We start from the raw sequence: 22,204 nt of genomic DNA on the forward strand, positions 1-22,204 counted from the left end.
ATATAAACTAATGGAGGAGGTGGAAGAGAAGAAAGCAATAGGACTGGATGGGGTTTCAAGTTTTCTTTTGAAAGAATGCAGAAATCAGCTGGTTTGACCAGTATATGATATCATAAAGTGCTCAATATCAACTGGTAAAGTACCAAAGGAATGGCGAAGGGCTGAGGTGGTCCCTATATATAAAAACGGAAAAGAGGAAAAACCTCTGAACTATAGACCTGTATAGTTTGCAAAATATGTGAAAAAGTGATAAAGAAACAATGGACAAAATTTCTAGAACACAATATAATTACAGAAAAACAGTATGGCTTTAGACAAGGGCATTCATGTGTAACAAACTTAATAAGCTTTTACTCGAGAGTGACGGACATAACACAGGAGAGGGATTGATGGGTAGACTGCGTGTACTTGGACTTGAAAAAGGCTTTCGACAAAGTTCCACATAAAAGACTATTATGGAGGCTGGAAAACAGAGGAGGATTGAAAGGGAAAATGAAAGACTGGATGGAAAGTTACTTAAAGGGAAGAGAAATGAGAACAGTGGTAAAGGACATGAAATCGGAATGGAGAACTGTAGATAGCAGGGTGCCTCAAGGATCGGTACTGGCACCAATACTTTTCCTAGTGTACATATATGATATGCCAGAGAAAGTAAATAGTTACATTTGCTTGTTTGCAGACAACGCAAAATTGCTGAGACAAATAAGAAATAGTAAAGACTGAAATTCTGCAGGAGGACCTAAATAAGATTTGGGATTGGAGTAAGAAATGGGAGATGGAGTTTGATGTGAAGAAATATCATGTAATGGAAATGGGTAAGAGTGAAGGGAGACCAAAGTGGACATATAAAATGGGAGATGGAGAAATATTAAAAGTTCAAGAAGAGAGATATCTGGGAGTGACAATACAAAATAATCAACAGTCTGAGAGTCATGTAAATAGGATATTCAGAGATACATATAGAATGGTAAGAAATATAGGAGTAGCATTCCACTACAAGGATAAAGATATGATGAAATAGATGATAACCACTATGATTAGACCAAAGTTGGAATATGCGGAAGCTGTGTGGTCTCCTCATAAGAAGAAACATGTGAAAAAACTATAAAGAATACAAAGGATGGCAATGAAGATGGTTCCAGAACTGGAGGGATTGTCATATGAAGAAAGATTAAAGGAAATGGACCTGCCAACATCAACAACAACAAAGAAGAGAAAGGGGAGACCTAATACTAATTTATAAGTTGTGGAACAAAATGGAAGAAGTAGATAATGAGGAGTTCCTACTAAGAGAAGTAAGAAACACCAGCAACACATGAGGACACAGTAAAAATTTGAGAAAGGGAAGATGCCTGAGAGACATAAAGAAATATAGCTTCCCGCAAAGAAGCATATAGGTTTGGAATAGACTAAGTGAGGAAGTAGTATCAGCGAAGAGTGTGCACAACTTTACAGAGAAACTAGACAAGTACAGATATGGAGACGGGACCACACGAGCATAAGCCCAGGTCCTGTAAATTAGAACTAGGTAAATACAACTTGATAAACACACACATACACACACACACACACTAGAGAAAAAAAGACCCCAAGGGAAATGTATAACATGAAGCATTAATACAAAATATCAGGAAGGAAAAAGGATTTGGTTAAAGTTTAGGTAGAATATATAGTTAAAGAGTAAAAAGTTGGAAACAAGAGAGAAAAAAAAAAGAATTTTAAGGTACTAAAAGAACAAGATAAAAATATGGAGCAAGAAGTTATTAATTTCTCAATAAAAGTTTGGTATAAAATGACTTGGCAGCATAGGCAGTGAAAAGCCTGCAACACAGTGAGGTGAGCAGCCAAGTGAGAGGCAGTCTTGTAAATGCACACTATCAAGTAGAATGTTCATAGATTGCAGGATCAACACACACTGAGAGCAGTGTATCTTTGGAACCTGTCACATGGTGAAGTGAGCAGGATCCAATAGGATGGGTTTATTGCATCAAATATGCAGTGTGCCCAGTGCAACAAGATGACACACAGCACCAGAATTAGAACTCCTCATGACAGACTCCAAACAGTGTTTGGCAGGAATCGCCTTACCTACACTCTGGCAAGACATGTTGGCCAGGACAGCTAACTTGGGCAAATAGCAGCCAGCAGCCAACCTCTGTCACCCCTGAAAAGTGTGAGGTGGAAATATCCACATCAAAATTTCATTCCTGAAGGTCTACTTGATCCAGATTGGAGCTTAATGGCTGGCCAGACTGGGCAACCCTGTTGCACATATGCCTCAACTATGTGCCCCACACCAGCCTACTCTTGATCCCAGACACTCAGGCAACCAGTGGGAGTAGCACCCTCCCAGAGAACACTGGACACCACTGGAATGGTGATGCAGGCCACTATAGTCTGTTCACATAAGTCTGACCCAAGCTGACAACATAAACCCAAGCGTGTTCGTAAGCACAGTGCAGATTAGCAGAAAGTGCTGCGTGAGATAAACACAAACAGAGGTTAAAGAAAACTTGGAACCCATAGCAGTAGCCAATCAGCACTCGGCTTGCAAACACGCTTAGGTTTATGTTGTCAGCTTGGGTCGGACTTTAGTGAACAGACTTTAATCAGGGTGTCACATGTGAGGAATTCTTCGCCAGTCAGCAGACAGCAGGAAAACCAATCAAAGTTTTTCCAGTGCATTGGAGGCCACTGAGTGTGGGTTTAGGTGCCTTGCCATGACCTGGTAGAGTACATACCCCTGCAAAAGCCCATGGTGGGGTTGCACATTCCAGTGTTGAAGAGTGAGGTGTTTCAAAATTGTGTGAGTATAACAAGTGTGGAGGAGTTCAGAAGCAAGTGCATCATTTGAGGTGGTGGTGAAACACGGTGCAATCCATCACCACTTAATCAGCCAAGCTGCAGCGAGCGTGGCGACCAGTGAGGCAGCTTGTGGGGAGGCTGGTGAAGCAACCACCTGCGCCAAGGTTTGACGATGCTTTCAAGGACAATACCCTGCAGGTATGACGATGCTTTCAAGGACAATACCCCCCAGGTAAAAGTGCATGGACAACACTGTGCTACACATTGCCAGTGTGCAGGAAACATTCTGGCATGTGTATTCCTTCTTGGAAAGCTGTACACATGCCAGAATAACTCTTTAAGCCAGAGAAGTTTTTCTGCAGGAGGAAAGTGGACTTTGTGGGTTTCCACCTAGACTGGGAAAGTACCAGCCCACAGCTGAACACTTGCCTGTCATCAAGGGGTTCTTGATGCCTCATCAGCCTACAATCAGAGACATCAGGGCATGGTATGGCCTGGTCAACCAGCTGGCACCATTGCTGGCAACCACATTCACTACTGATTGGGGGTAAGTGGGTGTACTGGGGTGAACAGTTTAAGCTCAGGTTCCATTAGGCCCAAGCAACAATCCGTCAGCTCGCCAAGAATTACTTGGTCTGCTGTGATAAGAGCAGGTCCAGAGCCAGTCACAGGCTGGACCAGAGAATGCATTGGCTTTGTCATGCTCCAGCAACACTGTGCCTGTACCTCACAATCCATTTGCTGCAGCAGCGGGAGGTGGAGGCTGGCAGTGTGTGGCACCTGTCACCTAATGACTGCTGAAGTAAGCTACTTAGCAATAGTGGGCAAGGCACTGGCAGTGGCATGGTGCCTCTGCAAGGCAAAGTTGTTCCTGCTGAGCTGCCAAACATCATCCTGGTAATGGACTTAGTTGGCCTATTCAGACAGGGCCCTGGGGGGCAGAGCCAACCCATATCTTCCCCACCTCAAGGAGAAAACCATGCATTCTGTTTTGCAATAAAGTACAACCCAAGGAAGAAAAATTGCACAACAGACACTTTCCTGCTTGCCATCCTTCAGGGTGTTGCCTGAGGTGTATGACAGCTATTACGAGGAGGGTTTGTGCATAGTAGTGTACACCACCACACTCACTGGCCTAAGACAAGATGACATCTCCCTCAGTGAAGGTGAGGGGACGTGAGGTAAGAAGCAAGGGATGACCCTGTGTACCAGACTGTTGTTAAGGTAACAGCCGGTGACCAGCACACATACAAGGCACAGGAGACTCCCTCCTGCAGGCACCCATTCTTTACAGTATGGAAACTTCCTACATTCCTTCTTTCTTTACAGTATGAAAAAGTTTTGCTAGAGTGGCAGACCTCGTCACCTACATGTTTGACCGTGGCTGCATAAGTTTGGTCATACCCAAGCCATTGCATCACAGAGTGGCTGCCAATCTATACACCAGGCACCAAGGGCTGGACTCCATCCACAGGCAGGCCAGGCACCATCTACTGGCCTGGAATGGAGGGGAACCTACACGACCACAGGTTGCATTATAGTGACAGGGACACATGCCCCGTCCCTGCCCCCAGAGTCGTTGGTCCTAACTCCCCCACCTGACTACCTGTTACAACTGGTGATGGCTGACTTGTTGCAGCTGAGGGGTCATATGTCCCTGATGCTGACTGCCTCAATGGCTGGCTTGTGGTGGCTCATTTCTCAAGGAAATTTCTTCAAGTTAAGTGATTACTCACCTCCAAAGGTTCTTCACAAGATGGGGAGCCCTTGCACAGCTGTCCACAAATGGGGGTGCCAACTTTGCCAGCAGTGAGGTGAAAAGTTCCTCCTGCAATAAGGAGTGGCAGCAAGGGTTTCCTTGGCTCACTACTTACAATCCAATGGAAGGGTTGAGGTGGTGGTGAACGTAGTCACGAGAATCCTGAGGGACACTAATGCAGTAAGCAGAAGCCTCAACTGCAACATGATGTCCCAGGCCTCCAGTACTTCAGTACCTCTCTGTGAGGCATTAACAAGTCCCCTCCTCAGCGTGGGTCACCAGCTATATGATGGTATGCTTAACCCTTTCAATACATGATGCAGACGTCGGCGTCACAGTATGGAAAGGGTTAAGAGGAAATGGAAGAGGATTAATCCTCTTCTAAACCTCTTAATCCTCTTCCATTTCCTCTTAATCCTCTCCTAAACCTCTTAAGAGGAAATAGAAGAGGATTAAGAGGTTTAGAAGAGGATTATTCCTCTTCCATTTTCTCTTAACCCTTTCCATACTGTGACGCCGACGTCTGCGTCACCGTATTGAAAGGGTTAATGCCTGTCAACACTGCAAGGTGGCAGTGTGCCCTCCAGAAGCAAGAGGAGTGCATGGCTCAGTCCTAGGCTGCTTCCTGCAGCAGCAGGCAATGTACCTTGGCAGCTGCCCTGCTGGGTTTGGGCAACACGATGCTTGTTTAAGATGCAGCCACTGGCATGCAGAACAAGGCTGGCACAATCATGGGAGTCAGGCCACATGGGCAATACCTGACCAGGCCGGCCAGTAGCACCAGAACATCCATGCGTAAAACCAGGAATACCAAGGCCAATGCCACTCCTACCCCAACCACACCAGACCCAGTGGCCCAGCCAGCACCTGAGCCACCACATCGTCCACCTCCAGGGTCACCCAGGGCACCAGGGGCTAGGAGGTCTGTGAGGGAATGAAGACAACATATGTGGATGTCAGAGGTTTTCTTTGTTGTTTTCATTAGTATTTTTTTTTTCTTTTGAGTCATCAGGATAGGATCATGAAATCTCGTTCCCTGTGTCACCAGCTGTATTCCTCTAACGTATTAATTTGTTTATCAATTAATGATACCATGACACCATTCCCTTGGGGGAAATGCAAGATGACTTGGCAGCATGGGCAGTGGAAAGCTGGCACCACAGCAAGGTGAAGGCCCAGCCAGTCAAGTGAGAGGTAGTCTTGTCCATGCATTCTGTTGAGCAGGATGTTCCGTGATTCCAGAATGAACACACAAATACAACAGGCACACAGATTCTTTGGAACCTCTCACATTTGGAAAGAGATTAATGGAAAAAACTAAGTGTAAAGCTGTTTGGGTAAACAGAATTCTGCTCTACTGTGTGTTTTTAACCATGACAATGAATGGCAGCATCAATGAATCAATCAATGCAGGCATACTCTGGGGGGCACGTCGCCTCGCTCACACTACAACACTAATCTCAGAGGTCCCTCCAGGCAAGTCTCCATGCAGGCCCCCTTCCCATTATAAGTACCTCATGGAAGGATCTATCGACTTGCTTAAGCCACAAACTCTGTAGGCGTCCCTCTTAGCCTTCTCCACTCAGGATTCTCTCTCACAGAAACAACCCAGTGAGCAGGGTCAGCTTCTGGGTAGTGTCCCACATATCCATATAGCCAGAGTTGGTGTTGACGGACTATGCAAGTAACAGGCCTTGAATCAGTCTCACAGTAGCCCCAGTTTGACACAAAGTCATTACAGTGATATTTCATGATTCTGTGCTGGCATTTATTACCAATGGCAGCATCAGTTTGTCAAAATTCTGGTGCTGGTTGATGATGTTGTCCAGCTGCACCAGTGCCAAGAATGCAGTAGGCAACAGATTAAGGGAATGGCTCCATCATTAGCTGAAAGTAACTGTCATGGTACACTGGGAGATGGTGCATCAGAGCCAAAACAAGGCGTGGGTATACATACTACCAAACTCACAAACCTGAAAATAAAAACATATAGAAAAATATTATGAGAACTTGGTAGCCATTCTCACCAGGCATGCCAGACTTATGTGCCTAAAGAATGAATCCATAAACATACTCTCACCTCCTCAATGTCAAATCTTCGGTAATGGAAAATAGTGTCACACGGCGGTCTCCATCCCCCAAATATGGTGGGGAGGTCGAGGGGATCCCCCCCAGGGTAGGCTATCGTCACGTCCAGCAAGTACTTGATAGTGTCACTCTTCTCTATGTAACAAAAGCATCATCAGGATTACAATGCAGACGAAGACATTCTTCCTAAACAGATGACCTCTTTAGTGAGGAGAGGAAACAGTGAGAGGTAAATTGAGGCATCTGGAGAAAGGGCATACGGGATAGTGATTTTTTTTTTAGATTGCACTGGGAAAGGCAGGCTAGGCTACACATTCCAGGAAGAACAAGAAAGCAAGGGAAAAGTGACCTTGTATTTGGTGTACTGAGAGTCGCTTTTCCCTTGCAACTTATATCTTGTTCTTCCTGGGACGTGTAGCCTGGCCTGGTTGTCTCAGTGCAAACTTAAAAAACACGGCTCTGTACCTTGTGCCCCTTCTCCACTAGATGCCTCAATTGTTCACACGCAAAGTATTAGGTATCCTTGTGAACCTAGTAACATTAGTGTTAGTGGCACTTCTTTGCATCAGTAGCACAGACTGAAGCCAATATGATAAACATCAGACATATCCTTTAAATTCATCAAGCCATACTCCTGTACATGCTATATGCTATGGGCACTTGAGGTATGAAATATAACTTAAATATAACTAAGATGACTTGATTTATATAGACTGAACCTTCAGGCTGCTGCTGCTCACTTCATAAAATAAGGAATAACCTTCCAGCATCCTCTGTGACAACTTCCACTTTCACTCTGGTGTTTAACCAGTGGTTCAGTATGGCTTCTAAAACGAATTCTCTGCCATTTACACAACATCATAAAGATGTCACATGCACTTACTTCCTCCCCCTCTTATAAAATTTTATTACAGGAGTGATTGAAACTGAAAATCTCACCAGAGAAGGGACTAAAGACATGCTGGGCAGGCAATGGCTGAGTGATCAGTGTGTGGGCACAGTGTCCTGGGGGACCCAGGTTCACACGTCCCGCCTGCCATTACTAGCTGATTATTTTCAGTCATCACCAAGTGGCCTAAGACTGCCCACAACCCTTACAACCCTGACTACCAAAACTCTAAAAAAGACCAAGTGGATCTCTGAGGGACAGAGGCCAAGCAAGTATTATGCCGCTAAAAACACTTGGCTGTGCCAATAATGGGCTTGGGCTGACCAATAATCCAACCACCACTATTGGCCAAAAAATAAAACAATAAATAAATAGATAATTAAATAAATAAATTAAAAGGCTGAAGTTAGATCCAAATATGGGCAATGGCCCAAACAGGTATCCATATAACTTACTGATAATATCTGCAACTTTGTAAATTTTCCACTTAATTTACATGTGCAGTATCTCATTATCCCTAAACATCACCTGCCTACACCTGCCTCACATTAACCCCATGATGATCCTTCAATTTCATTCAGGTGATGCAGAGGAAAGTTAGTGATATATATTTAAGCCACCATTTTTCAAGAACAATGAGCAGTCTAACTAATCCCATAATAATTGGCTTTGTTTTCCTAATGATTAAAAAATAATAACTTCAACCAAATATGAAGTAATGCTGTTTTCAGACACTTCCTAATAAGGAAAGTCATCTATCTGGCAGCAGCACAGACACACAAGACTGCTGGCTGGTCACCAACACAGCTGACGTAATGCCAGCCACACAGACTGCTGCTGCCATGAGTCTGGCAAAACATGTTCTAGAATCAATTAGTTTATTTATTTAGTCACTAAGTCAAAATGGCAAGTCTGTTAGCACACACACCCCTTCCAAACCAGTAAATAATCCAGCTGTTACAAGGAAAAACAAATATATAAATGCACAAATTAATGAAGAAGTAAATATATGTAGATTAAAAGTAACATGTTTGCTAGTGAACTCAACGTGTTCATGACCCAAACCAGGACAGCAACTCACAAACACCTCCACTGTCACCCTTCACAGAACTCTAACTGGTCAACATTTTGCAGAAAGAGTCAAGGACAAATTGATAAAGAAGTTGATAAATGTAGATTAAAAGTAAAGTGTTTTCTAGTGATTTCAATGTTCATAAGCCAGACTAGGAGAGCAAAACATAAGCTCTTTTCAGTATACCTTTATAGGAGCAATGCTGAGAAGGGTTTTTTATTTTTTTTGTTTTTATCCTCGAGCCATTTCCAAGAAAAAGGAAAAAAAGCACCAACTGACACCCTTCACAGAGCTCTTAACAAATCGATACATTACAGGCACTCTTACCGTCGTGTCTGTCTGCCGCCACACAGTCCAGGATGACCTTGAGTGCCCCAACGCGAGGGAGGGACACGTTCTCCAGGACCGGCAAGTTGTTCTTCTGGGCATACCGCTGACTGGAGGGTTTGCGGTTCTTGAGGAAGCCGCCCTCAGGAAACAGCACCAGCCACTTCCTCTTGCGGGGGATGTAGAAATTCCTCAAGTGCTTTTCAAGTTTGATCAGTGAGGAGTCTCTGTGTTCCTTCCCCTGCAAGACAACTGGTGATAAGTGTGCTGCTTCATGTGAGGTTCTGTAGTCACTGCCAGGCACTTTGTCCCTTCAGCCTTACCCCATTCTGTGGTTGTGGCTGCCTGGCTGATTGTTTTTGTTGTGTTTGATAGAAAAGACGACCTAAACCATGAAGGTAACCACATATGCAAGAGCAGTTTTGAGTTTGTAATCAACATTTTGTTCTGGAGAGTGGAAGGGAGGGAAAGGCTCAGGATAAGATGCCTGGTCAAGCTAAGTCATGCCACTCTGCTTTTCCTTGCAGGGCAGCTACTCACAAATGAGCTGGTTTAAACTAATACAATAGTTCCCAAGGCTCTTTTATTTGAATAGTAGAGATAACTTAAGAGAAAATGCAAAACTGGGCTTACCAAAAAAGTCCAGGGGCTCCAAAACAAACGATCATTTTATGTTATAGACGTGTCTAGATGAGCCCCTCTTGAAAGTGTTTGTCACATTAAAGGTTTACCAGTGCATAGGCTGAAAGAATTAAGACACTCTTGCATGAGGAAGCTGAGTAGCATAAGGATGAGCTAGAGTTGAAGGAGTTGTGTAGTAAGGCTGTGAAAGGGATGGAAGCATGCAGTTAGCAGTTCAGAAGAGCACTGAATATGGAAACAGCACATAAGTATGGATAATCTCTGTGTTCCTTCCCTTGCAAGACCGCTACATATGTGTTGTTTAAAAGTAGTGCACTAATTCCTGACAGTCAAGGAAAGACAAGTCCTTATGCTTCTTCCCTTACAAAACACTACTAATGAATGTATTTTTTAGATGTTATAAACCAGTTTCCACAGTTCAAGGATAACCGTCCATGTTCCTTCCTCTACAAGACTACTATGTACGAGGCCACACGCAGCACACGGCGGGGCACAAAATTATATACCACTGGTTGAAAATCGTGGTGCTTTTATGTGGTACACTTGTTCCCTTCCAGTCAAGTACTGTCAAGTCCCTGTGCTGCCTTCCCTGCAAGACCATGTAAAGTTATCTCTGTGTTCCCTCCCCTGAAAGACAGTTGGTTAGAGGTGCACTTCTTTTCATGTGATAAACTAATTCGTACAGGTCTGTTCTTTCCCCCCATGAGAAGGAGCTGGTGTATTACTTATTAGAAAATACATTTACCCTACAAGTTGTGTTTTGTAGGGGGAGGACTTGTCTATACTTGACTGGCAGGAACTAGTTCACCATTTTTTAAAGATACAAGTTGCACTCTCTTGCAAGGAAAGGAACACACAGATTATTTATACTGATGTGCTATTTCCATGCTTAAATGCTCTTCTGAAATTGCTAACTGCATGCCTCCATCCCTTTACACATCCTTACCACACACATCTTTCCACTTGAGCTAATCCCTCTGCTGTCCACCTTCTTGTCCACCTTCTTAACGCATAAGTAGACCAGAATCTTCATTCTTTCATCTCATGCACTGGTAAACCCTTCATATGACTTATGCTTTCAAGAGGGGATTATCTAGACACTTCTCAAACTTACTAAAGTGCTGTTTTAGGCAACACACTAGTTTCTGCACATCATACATACACCCTGACAGCCTTATCAATTTGCCTCCATTTAACTTGTCATCACAAATTTCATTAATTGTATGAAGTTTGAAGGTAAACATTTAATTAAAAGTCAACAAGAACACTAAGTTTTAACAGATCCTTTGTTATGAGTGTGAAATTTTTCCGAACCAAGCTTGGTGGGTTGACCTTTGCTGAACAGGACCTTTTATGGAGTTACCACTGCTACGTACTGCTTTTCCAGGGGGGTAAATTCATTTGTTGGGTAAATTATTATCAGTTATTATTATAAGTGGTGAAGCAGGTTGAGAGGGAGGAGTGCGGACACTATAAGCTGCCTATTCAGCATCCCACAAACACCTGAAATGCCATGAAACAGAAACTGAAAGCTTTGCGAGAGAAAAAGAAAGAGGACAAAAAAATTAAGATGATTACAGAAATGGAGGAACAGAGTAGGCTAATAAATATCTTAGTGTACACAACAAACAAACAAATATAAATCAATTAAGTAAAAATGACTACAAAAACAACTGATAAAACATGAGCATCAAAAGCATAACAAAACAAATCACTGCCTTGGGGGCTTGAATTTTATATGAGATTGACTTTCCATGAGTGTATAGGTAGTAGGTAATTACAGAATGTACAGACACACCCTACAAGACAAGACACGTAACTCACCCCCTGAATGAAGAAATCTCCATGAGTCCATGATACCAGGCCAAAGTTTGTGTACTTGAATATGTGGTCCATTATCCACATGATGTTGTTGAAGAGCTGGGTGCGGGAGTTGAAGGCTGCCATGATGAGCGGGACATCTGCCGTGGACTGATGGTTGAACAACACCAGCGTCCGTTCATTCTTTAGGTCCCAAATCTATGAAATGAAGGAAAATTATATGAGCAGTTATCCTGTCAACAGCAAATATCACATTAGCTCATGCATATACTGTCCAAATCCCGTATGCAAAAGTTAACCAGCATCTTCATTCTTTCATCACTTTCACTGGTAAACTCTGCAACAGCCTTCCTTCATATGTATTTTCTCCAACACACAACTTGACTTCATTTAAGAGGGGAGTATCATGGTACCTCCCCATCTTAAACTGACCTCTCTTTTGGCCACTAACTTCTACTTTCTTTATAGAAGTGATTAGCAGGCTGTTTTTTATTTATTTTTGCCCCTGAGGTGCCTCCTTTACAGTAAAAACAAATGGTGTTACAAAAATAGAAGTACTGATGTAGTGCAGCGACGGCCTGATGAACGAGCCTCCCATAACCCACTTAGCCAGGGGGGTACCTCTTTGGCCGACTCGGTAGGGAGTGGCTCTTTCGTCACGCTGGTCGCAGGTTCAATCCCAGGCAACTGGCGAATACCCTCTCCTGGTCTTGATTAATTTCTCGTGTGTTTCAATACACACAGAGGTCGTGTTGGAAAATACAGGAAATAGAAAAATTAACTCACGGGGCATGACACTGACACTAACATCCTAATATCTGCTTTGTAAACTGGTTATTATAGACTTCCTGTTGGATTGTTTACATATCATTATAGTTTTGCTCAGCCATGTCCCATACCCACGTCAACTTGCTTGGGGCTACAGCTTTGTCAAACTCAAGGAAGTGATCAGTCTGAGAAAGCAGAGTTTGGATTTAAGGATCAGAGCAGTAAGGTTTGTTATGATGCTATTGCTATGCTCCAAAATATGTGTGAAGACAGTCTTGCCTCTACTGATGAATAAGATCAATAGCAGATTAGGATACAGTCACCCCCCGCCGTTCGCGGTCTCACCCATCGCGGTTTCGCGTATTCGCGGTCAACTAATTGTGACCCCCGCTTATCTGGCGGCCCCAGTTTGTGGATCTGGATACGCGGATGCATTGACGCTAAATAGGAAGGCAGAGAGGAGGAGGGAGGCAGAGAGGAGGGGGGAGAGAGGAGGGAGGAAGGCAGAGAAGAGGGAGGGAGGGAGGCAGAGAGGAGGGGGGAAGGGAGAGAGGAGGGAGGCGGGGCAATGGACGTTAAAGGCGGTGTCACACTAGCACTTTTTCCGTCGATTAATGCGATTTCCGTCGATTTTTCATCATTCCGCATGAACTTATCGCATGAATTTGTCAGACGATCAGGATCGTTTCCGCCTGCAAATTTCCGCCTTTGTTTACATTTCCAAGACCAAGACCGAGACTTTCCGCGTGGCTTCAACCTGTCTCAAACGCTCTCCTGCAGTGACAGCCTTCCTCATCCTGGTGTCACTTCTGGCAATAAGAGGTGTCACTAACTCCAGAAGTCTGTGGTACTGGCTCTTGTCCAACCTGATCCAATTCTTCAGAGTCTCATGATCCTCTAAACTCAGCTCTTTTAACAGCCTGTGGTACACACTTTCTCTTTCCCGACAAGCCAACCATGAGCTCATCTATGCACGTTTTTTGGCTTGTTTAGCTCGTCTAAGTCTCACAATACACAGTATTAGGTTCAGAGCAGCGTATCTTTGCCGCAGCGTGGACTCCATGTTTGTTTACATTCCTTGGTCTGTGCCGACGGAAAGTTTCAGATGAAACACCGTTTGTGTGTGACAGGCCGCAGCCAAGATATCGACGATTTTCAGAAAAACGACGGAAAAAGTTGACGGAAAAAGTGCTAGTGTGACACCGCCTTAGGTTGCTCCTGAGTGACGTCACGGTTAGACTGTGACGTCATGCTTTCCTATTGGCCAGCAGCTCACTCAGGGACGACTGCTATTGGTCGAGATTTTCTCATAGCAACATTATCCTAAAAAAAAAAAAATTCACGCGCCGCCACACGCAGTGTTGCCAGATTGGGCTACTTATCGCAAATTGGGCTACTTTTGGGAACGAAAAAAACATGTTTTATATGACATATCAGAGGTGACTTCCCCAAATGCATATTTTCCCATAGGGTTATAGTCCCGCCGTTCGCGGTTTCACGCATCGCGCCGAAGTCCGGGAACGAAATACCCGCGAACGGCGGGGGATGACTGTATTACTAGCAGAAAATAAGCATGCTATTCTGTCAACTCTTCAACTTCAATGTAAGTCTGAATCACTTAAAAGTAAGTATGTATATAAGCCAATAGCTCAGTAGTTGGTGATAACACAAGTGGAAGTTTCAAATGTAAGTTATATGTATTCATGCATGGGAAGGGCTGGTGTTAAATAATTTGATCTCAGGAGCTGTTAAGTGTAAGCTGACTATAGTCTGTTTACTTATGTCTGACCCAAGCTGACAACATAAACCTAAGCGTGTTCATAAGCACAGTGCAGATTAGCAGAAAGTGCTGCGTGAGATAAACACAAACAGAGGTTAAAGAAAACTTGGAAGCCATAGCAGTAGCCAATCAGCACTCAGCTTGCAAACACGCTTAGGTTTATGTTGTCAGCTCAGGTCGGACTTAAGTGAACAGACTAGGTATAGTTTCTTGTACAGTAAACTCCATCTTGTTAAATCTCAGTGGACTCAACTTAACAGAATGAATATTTTTCCATTATCTCTTGTTCAAATTAATGGAACAACAATGCTAGACGGAACGCATGAAATAAAACAAAAGACGGGAGAGAGGAGGAACTATGCGTATTTACTGACTCATGAGACCCAAACATAAATCTATAGGAAAAAGGTGAGCAGATGAAGCTACTTAACATTGTGTTATAGTATATATCAGTGTATTATTATTATTAAATGTCACCACGAATTAGGAATGCAGGTATCAATGGAAAAAACCCACGGCAGACAGATCACGCCACCATTTGTAGGAATGTCATCTATCAGTGTTTATCGTACGAGCGTTTCGGTATGTGTAACAAGCATTTCGTCAACTTAGAGGTCACCTTGACGTACGTGACCAGTTGTAACTTCATTATTTTCCAAGTCTCTCATCTTCACTCCTTCCCGAGAGCCCGACTCACTCAGACCTACAGTCTCGGCTCTCTCCAACGCCCCTGTACTTAGGTTAAGAATATATTCACCTAAAGCAGCGGAGTGTTTTCCTTCACGCCTTGTTCGTCCCCTAAAGACCCTGTCTGAGCTACACACAACCAAGACCAGCAGCTGTTACATTATTGGTGATCAGCGGTGCCCAACGTGCCCAGCCGTCGCTACCTCATCTGTTCTACTGCGCTACTAGCCACAAGAATTCACCGAACAGGGGACAGGCGTTACAAGGAAGGAGTCACAAGCAGCACCTCACCGGGCACAGCTACAAGCTCTGTACAGGCCAACAAGCCACTACAAGTCACCAGCAGCCGTCGGGCTACAAGCTCACTACAAGCCACCTGCTACACAGCAGAAGGGGTCACGTCCACGGGCCGCCTGCCCACAGCAGCCACGCCGGCCAACACACAGCGGCAACACTGCCACTGCTGGGAGCATCGCCCAAACCTCTTTTGGCAAACAATCAACCAGTCCGAACTCGGACATCCCCCGGTGACTACAAGCAATTACCACCTCAGGCGCCTACACAAGAGGTTACATACCCAGGCCGCCAAATCTACACACGCTGCTCCATAACACTCAAAATACGAAGAACACCGCAGCCGTCCTATGTCTGGCAAGGTGTTCCGGGAGCCGCCCGCTCAGCACATCAGCGACGCCTCCCGTCTCACAGAGTCCGCCCTCAGTACCACAACCGGCCGTCGCCCAACCAACACACTCCAGCCGCCATCCAGGGGATCCTACACGACTCCGGGATCCTGGTAACCTTGAGGCCGACGACCTGCTTCATCGCCAGTACGGCAATATCATCTAATAGTCCCGGTATTGTTCCTTTATACTATTTTTTCATAAGTGCTGATTAAGCTAACTGCGATTTCATACAATAAGAACGCACGACTCTGATAATTCTGTGTATCTCACACTGTTAGTCATACATAAATGCACGAATTAACAATCGTACACGTACAATATTGATCATTTCTCCGGTTTATTGTATAAATTACAGTTGTGTCGGTCTTTGCAATTCAACTTCCTTTAGTTTAACCTACACTTCATTTTCTTTTCGCCGCTCGGAAGAAAACCGCCCTTTCAAGGCAAACTCACTTATTCCTTTCTAAACCATCTAAAAGTACTACCTTTAATATTCTATTACGTCTAACAGACTACGCGCTAACCATCTCCTCTTGTTTTTAGGGGTACTGTGCAAATATTAATTCAGACACGTTCCGTATTTATTTACAGCTAATAAACCATAATATAATATTAATGCAGAGTTTAGTCCAGTTATGAACAAAAAGACACTCGCTAAGATCGGCGACACCTTTAAGCAGTTAACACAATCCTCAGGAGAAGAGGAAGCAGAACACGATACAACCACCGATGATTTTAATAATCTAGTGTTACGTTCTGGCACTCATTACTCATCAATTCCAGAACGCAGGGATCATTCACCACAGAGTATGTCAAGATACTTACACCCCACTCAACCAATCTCGAACATGTCTACCGAGCATCCTGTAGGACCTCCTCCACCTCCTCCTGCCGGGGGCAACTCTAACTTGGCACCACAACCACCAGCACCACCGATTCGGGTCATTCCAACTCACACCAGTATCAGACAGTTTGCTGGCAGTGAGTCAGACTATTCGGCGAGACAGTTCCTAGATCTATGTGAGTCTGCCATCGTAAATTCCTCCATTACGGAAGATCATGACAAAATTGCGTTCATTCGGTCCCGGTTACTACCAGGCTCTCGGGCACTGAATTTGATGCAGTCCTCAGCGTTCGCATCGGGGGACATTGGAGGCTGAACTCTTCTCTCAAACTTTTTCTAAAAACTCCACTCTGGACGATTCTGGGCATATTCCTCCTACTCATCCCCCCTCTGACTCCTTTATGCCTGTTATAAAGATTCTTCAAAATGATGTTTTCTATGCCCTCTCTGGCCTCAATCCTCAGAAGGCTTATGGACCTGATGGAGTGCCTCCTATTGTCCTTAAAAACTGTGCCTCCGTGCTGTCACCCTGCCTGGTCAAACTCTTTCGCCTCTGCCTGTCAACATCTACCTTTCCTTCTTGCTGGAAGTATGCCTTCATACAGCCTGTGCCTAAGAAGGGTGACCGCTCCAATCCCTCAAACTACCGTCCTATAGCTTTACTTTCTTGTCTATCTAAAGCTTTTGAATCAATCCTTAACCGGAAGATTCAAAAGCACCTTTCCACTTCTGACCTTCTATCTGATCGCCAGTATGGGGCGTTCTACTGGTGATCTCCTAGCCTTCTTAACTGACTCTTGGTCATCCTCTCTTAGCCGTTTCGGTGAAACTTTTTCTATTGCGCTGGACATATCAAAAGCTTTTGATAGGGTCTGGCACAAATCTTTGCTTTCTAAACTACCCTCCTACGGTTTCTATCCTTCTCTCTGTACCTTTATCTCCAGTTTCCTTTCTGACCGTTCTATTTCTGCCATGGTAGACGGTCACTGTTCTTCCATTAAATCTATTAACAGTGGTGTCCCACAGGGGTTCCTATCTCCCCTCTTTTCTGTTGTTCATTGATGATCTTCTTTCCAAAACGAACTGTCCTATCCATTCCTACGCTGATGATTCCACTCTGCATTACTCAACTTCTTTTAATAGAAGACCCACCCTTCAGGAACTTAACGACTCAAGGCTGGAGGCTGCAGAACGCTTAGCCTCAGACCTTACTATTATTTCCGATTGGGGCAAGAAGAACCTGGTGTCCTTCAACGCCTCAAAAACACAGTTTCTCCACCTATCCACTCGACACAATCTTCCAAACAACTATCCCCTATTCTTTGACAACACCCAGCTATTACCTTCCTCAACACTAAACATCCTCGGTCTATCCTTAACTCAAAATCTCAACTGGAAACTTCATATCTCATCTCTTACTAAATCAGCTTCCTCGAGGCTGGGCGTTCTGTACCGTCTCCGCCAGTTCTTCTCCCCTGCACAGTTGCTGTCCATATACAGGGCCTTGTCCGCCCTTGTATGGAGTATGCATCTCACGTGTGAGGGGGCCCACTCACACAGCTCATCTGGAAAGAGTGGAGTCTAAGGCTTTTTGTCTCATCAGCTCTCCTCCTCTTACTGATAGTCTTCTACCTCTTAAATTCCATCGCCATGTTGCCTCTCTTTCTAGCTTCTATCGATATTTTCACGCTGACTGCTCTTCTGAACTTGCTAACTGCATGCCTCCCCCCATTCTGCGGTCCCGCTGCACTCAAGTTTCTACTCATGCTCATCCCTATACTGTCCAAACCCCTTATGCAAAAGTTAACCAGCATCTTCATTCTTTCATTCCTTACACTGGTAAACGCTGGAACAGCCTTCCTTCATCTGTATTTCCTCCTGCCTACGACTTGAACTCTTTCAAGAGGAGAGTATCGGGACACCTCTCTACCTGTATTTGATCTCCTTTCAGCCACCTCTTTGCTTTACTTTAGGAGCAGCAGTAGCGGGCTTTTTTTATTATTGTTTTTTTTTTTTTGCCCTTGAGCTGTCTCCTTTGTTGTAAAAAAAAAAAAAAAAACTACGAGATCTTTAAGAAGAATTTTATTAAGATTTTTTGGGGGGGTAGTAAACCAAGCATCGTTAGACAGATGGCCCACACGGTAGACTCCCTCCAAAAGAATTCCTCAACAAAGCCGATTTGGGATGCCATGACTAAGGCAAATCAGCTGGCAGTTGACTGTGTCAAAAGTCTAGAGGATGCGCAATGGCTCCCAGGGGGCAGTATGCAAAAACAACAGGTGAAGACCTTCTTGAGTTGTTTTTTTATTTATTTCATATTTCAGAAAAGAACCGCCGTTCTGCCCTTTCCTTGACCTTCAAACCAGGCAGGAAGTTGGTTGACTTCGTCTCAGAGTTAGAAGTCAAGGTTCAAGAACACACTCACAATCAGCCACTAGCAGCAGCCGCCGCGATGCAGGCACAAAGTAAGGCATCTCTCACCTGTAGGTTTTGCAAACAGTCGGGACATTCCGAGAGTACATGCTACTCGAAACGTAGGGACTCAGCACACTCTACACAGAGATCTGATAGGAAATCAGGGGGATACAGAGGCAGCCATCACTCATCTCACAGGACCCCTAGGCCAAACCATCAGCGGAAGACTGCCTTTTGCCATGTCCACGGGAATTGTTTTCATGATACAGACAGTTGTTATTCAATACAAAAGGCCAGGGAGGAACAGAAGAACAAATCCCAGGCAGACAGTAAAACAAACCCTTCCACTTCTCAAAATAAAAAGGCATGACTCCGTGACAGCCACAAGGCATACATCCAAGTATCCCATAAGGACGATAATGATTGGGAGCAACTTGACTCAGTCATTGCCACCTTGGGACGGACAAGCATAATTGCCCTCCCTTGCAAGGTGGACAAAACTTCACTCACCTTAGCGGTAGACACAGGTGTGACAGTCAACGTAATCTCAGACTCCGCTTACAGGTCACTGACACGACAGGCGAGAGGGGGAAATTGGCCGCTACAAGAGAACAACCTGAATGTGGTAGGCGTGACAGGCACCACGTTGGTAATCCTAGGGCGAGTAACACTAACAGTCAGCCTACATGAAAAGGTATGTCCCTTTCGAGATTTCTTTTATATATCTAGCAGGTTTGCTTTACCTGTAGATGGGATCTTAGGAATAAACGCCATGAAAGACCTGCACATAACCATAAACACTGAAAGCAACGCGATCGTGTATCAAGGACGACGCATACAGGGGATGGTAAATCCGTCGCCTATGTCACCAGTAGTCCTGCCCTCAGAAGGGGAAAATGACCAATCCACCACAGACTCAGGGTCTTCCACCGCCCAAGTGTCACCTCTTACGGTCAAACCACACAAAAACGTTACAGAGCGGGGATAATGTTTCTTAATGGTCCCTCTAAGCGAGAAAAATGAGAAAAAATCACCCCTCACACAAACCATTTCATAATATATACCAAAGCATTTGTGATCAGATTATGTATCATCTATTTTGGGGGGTTTATATCATGGCACAAATTTGGCCCGTCGCTGCTACACAGTAAAGCCACAAATTTGGCCCGTCACTGCTACCGGGTTAACAAGGGACAGTGATTCAGCTCAAGACGTTCACACAGTAATCCTCCACTCCTCCTCCACCTTGCTCCCTTCAGTTCAGACACCCACACAGTAATCCTCCACTCCTCCTCCACCTTGCTCCCTTCAGTTCAGACACCCACACAGTAATCCTCCACTCCTCCTCCACCTTGCTCCCTTCAGTTCAGACACCCACACAGTAATCCTCCACTCCTCCTCCACCTTGCTCCCTTCAGTTCAGACACCCACACAGTAATCCTCCACTCCTCCACTTTGCTTCCTTCAGTTCAGACACCCACACAGTAATCCTCCACTCCTCCACTTTGCTTCCTTCAGTTCAGACACCCACACAGTAATCCTCCACTCCTCCACTTTGCTTCCTTCAGTTCAGACACCCACACAGTAATCCTCCACTCCTCCTCCACCTTGCTCCTTACACTTCAGATACCCACACAGTAATCCTCCACTCCTCCTCCACCTTGCTCCCTTCAGTTCAGACACCCACACAGTAATCCTCCACTCCTCCTCCACCTTGCTCCTTACACTTCAGACACCCACACAGTAATCCTCCACTCCTCCTCCACCTTGCTCCCTTCAGTTCAGACACCCACACAGTAATCCTCCACTCCTCCTCCACCTTGCTCCTTACACTTCAGACACCCACACAGTAATCCTCCACTCCTCCTCCACCTTGCTCCCTTCAGTTCAGACACCCACACAGTAATCCTCCACTCCTCCACTTTGCTTCCTTCAGTTCAGACACCCACACAGTAATCCTCCACTCCTCCACTTTGCTTCCTTCAGTTCAGACACCCACACAGTAATCCTCCACTCCTCCTCCACCTTGCTCCCTTCAGTTCAGACACCCACACAGTAATCCTCCACTCCTCCACTTTGCTTCCTTCAGTTCAGACACCCACACAGTAATCCTCCACTCCTCCACTTTGCTTCCTTCAGTTCAGACACCCACACAGTAATCCTCCACTCCTCCACTTTGCTTCCTTCAGTTCAGACACCTACACAGTAATCCTCCACTCCTCCTCCACCTTACTCCCTTCAGTTCAGACACCCACACAGTAATCCTCCACTCCTCCTCCACCTTGCTCCCTTCAGTTCAGACACCCACACAGTAATCCTCCACTCCTCCTCCACCTTGCTCCCTTCAGTTCAGACACCCACACAGTAATCCTCCACTCCTCCTCCACCTTGCTCCCTTCAGTTCAGACACCCACACAGTAATCCTCCACTCCTCCTCCACCTTGTTCCTTACAGTTCAAGATGTCTACATGGTAATTATTCTCCACTCATTTCTTCCTTTTTTTTTTTTTCTTTTACAGCAAGGAAGGCAGCTTGAGGGCAAAATACAAAAAAGCAACAAAAAAGCCAGCTACATGATGCTATGACACACAAAAACAGAACAAGAGGTCAGAAGAGAGGTCAATTTCAGGTGGAGAGGTGTCTTGATACTCTGCCACCCCCTCGAGTGACCAGTGTGAGTCTGAGCAGGGCCTTTCGGTGAGCCACTACTTACGTCATCACCCTGCTCCACCACATTGTAGCCGTTGCTGTAGGACCACAGAGCCACCATGGACAGCAGCCACCGGAACATGACACCTTCAATCTGCCAGTAGAGGGAGGGCGCCAGCCACTTGACCGGCTGCAGCATGAACAGCCAACAGAAGTGGACTGGGATGCAGTACAAGTTGTTGAAGGAGCAGAAGAGTATCCTCACCACATACGCACCACATGTACAATCTGGGGATGAAAGAAAGACCATCAATAAGAGAACACGCAGTAATGGGTATAAGGGGTAAATTCATGTTCAGAAAAGAAACAGGTTCACATTGTAGTGGATGAGCGATACAGAGTAGATGTGTAGCTGAGGCAAAAACAACTGAAACCTTTATGTGGAGATTAGATGCATTTATGGACAGGAAGGGAATCATGTGAGCAACCCATCTTGAGGAGCTGCCGTATGTATGTGGCATCCTGACCTTTTGTGGCCTCCAATATTCTTGTGTATCCTTTTAAAACTTTGCAAGTAGAACACAGAACTTGAAGATGCCCATTATCCATCGATTCATTATCTTAACAATATTTCATCTGCCTGCCATGAATACACTTAACCCTTAGACAGTGGTAAAACTATATATAGACGGTCCAAAATTCAGTCAGTCAAGTTTTGTATGGTAGAAATATAACAACACTTTCAGACTGCTTGGTAGAATCTATATATATATATATCACAGAGCTAAAACATTTATTATCTTGAAGTGTAATATATTTGTCTTACTATGGTCTAAAGGTGGTGGTAGTGACTATATATATATATATATATATATATATATATATATATATATATATATATATATATATATATATATATATTATATATATATATATATAAATATATATATATAATATATATATATAAATATA

At 44.5% G+C, this 22,204-nt stretch overlaps 1 protein-coding gene and 2 long non-coding RNA genes across 3 annotated transcripts in view; 1 reads left to right on the plus strand and 2 right to left on the minus strand.

The window, feature by feature from the left end:
* The window catches only part of LOC127001996 (uncharacterized), a 93,594-nt gene that overhangs the window by 16,643 nt on the left and 54,747 nt on the right, over positions 1-22,204 (minus strand). The window lies entirely within an intron of this gene.
* LOC127001998 (uncharacterized) overlaps positions 1-22,204 on the plus strand; it is a 94,222-nt gene that overhangs the window by 14,708 nt on the left and 57,310 nt on the right. The gene's annotated exons all lie outside the window — the stretch shown is intronic.
* LOC127001994 (acyl-CoA:lysophosphatidylglycerol acyltransferase 1-like) overlaps positions 1-22,204 on the minus strand; it is a 52,386-nt gene that overhangs the window by 7,806 nt on the left and 22,376 nt on the right. Inside the window, 5 exon segments of the mRNA XM_050867305.1 lie at positions 6,645-6,787; positions 8,941-9,181; positions 11,407-11,601; positions 21,297-21,507; positions 21,509-21,520. Of these exon segments, the coding sequence (XP_050723262.1) occupies positions 6,645-6,787; positions 8,941-9,181; positions 11,407-11,601; positions 21,297-21,507; positions 21,509-21,520 (802 nt within the window).

The sequence above is a fragment of the Eriocheir sinensis genome, chromosome 22, assembly GCF_024679095.1.
Source record: "Eriocheir sinensis breed Jianghai 21 chromosome 22, ASM2467909v1, whole genome shotgun sequence".
Classification (NCBI taxonomy): Eukaryota; Metazoa; Arthropoda; class Malacostraca; order Decapoda; family Varunidae; genus Eriocheir; species Eriocheir sinensis.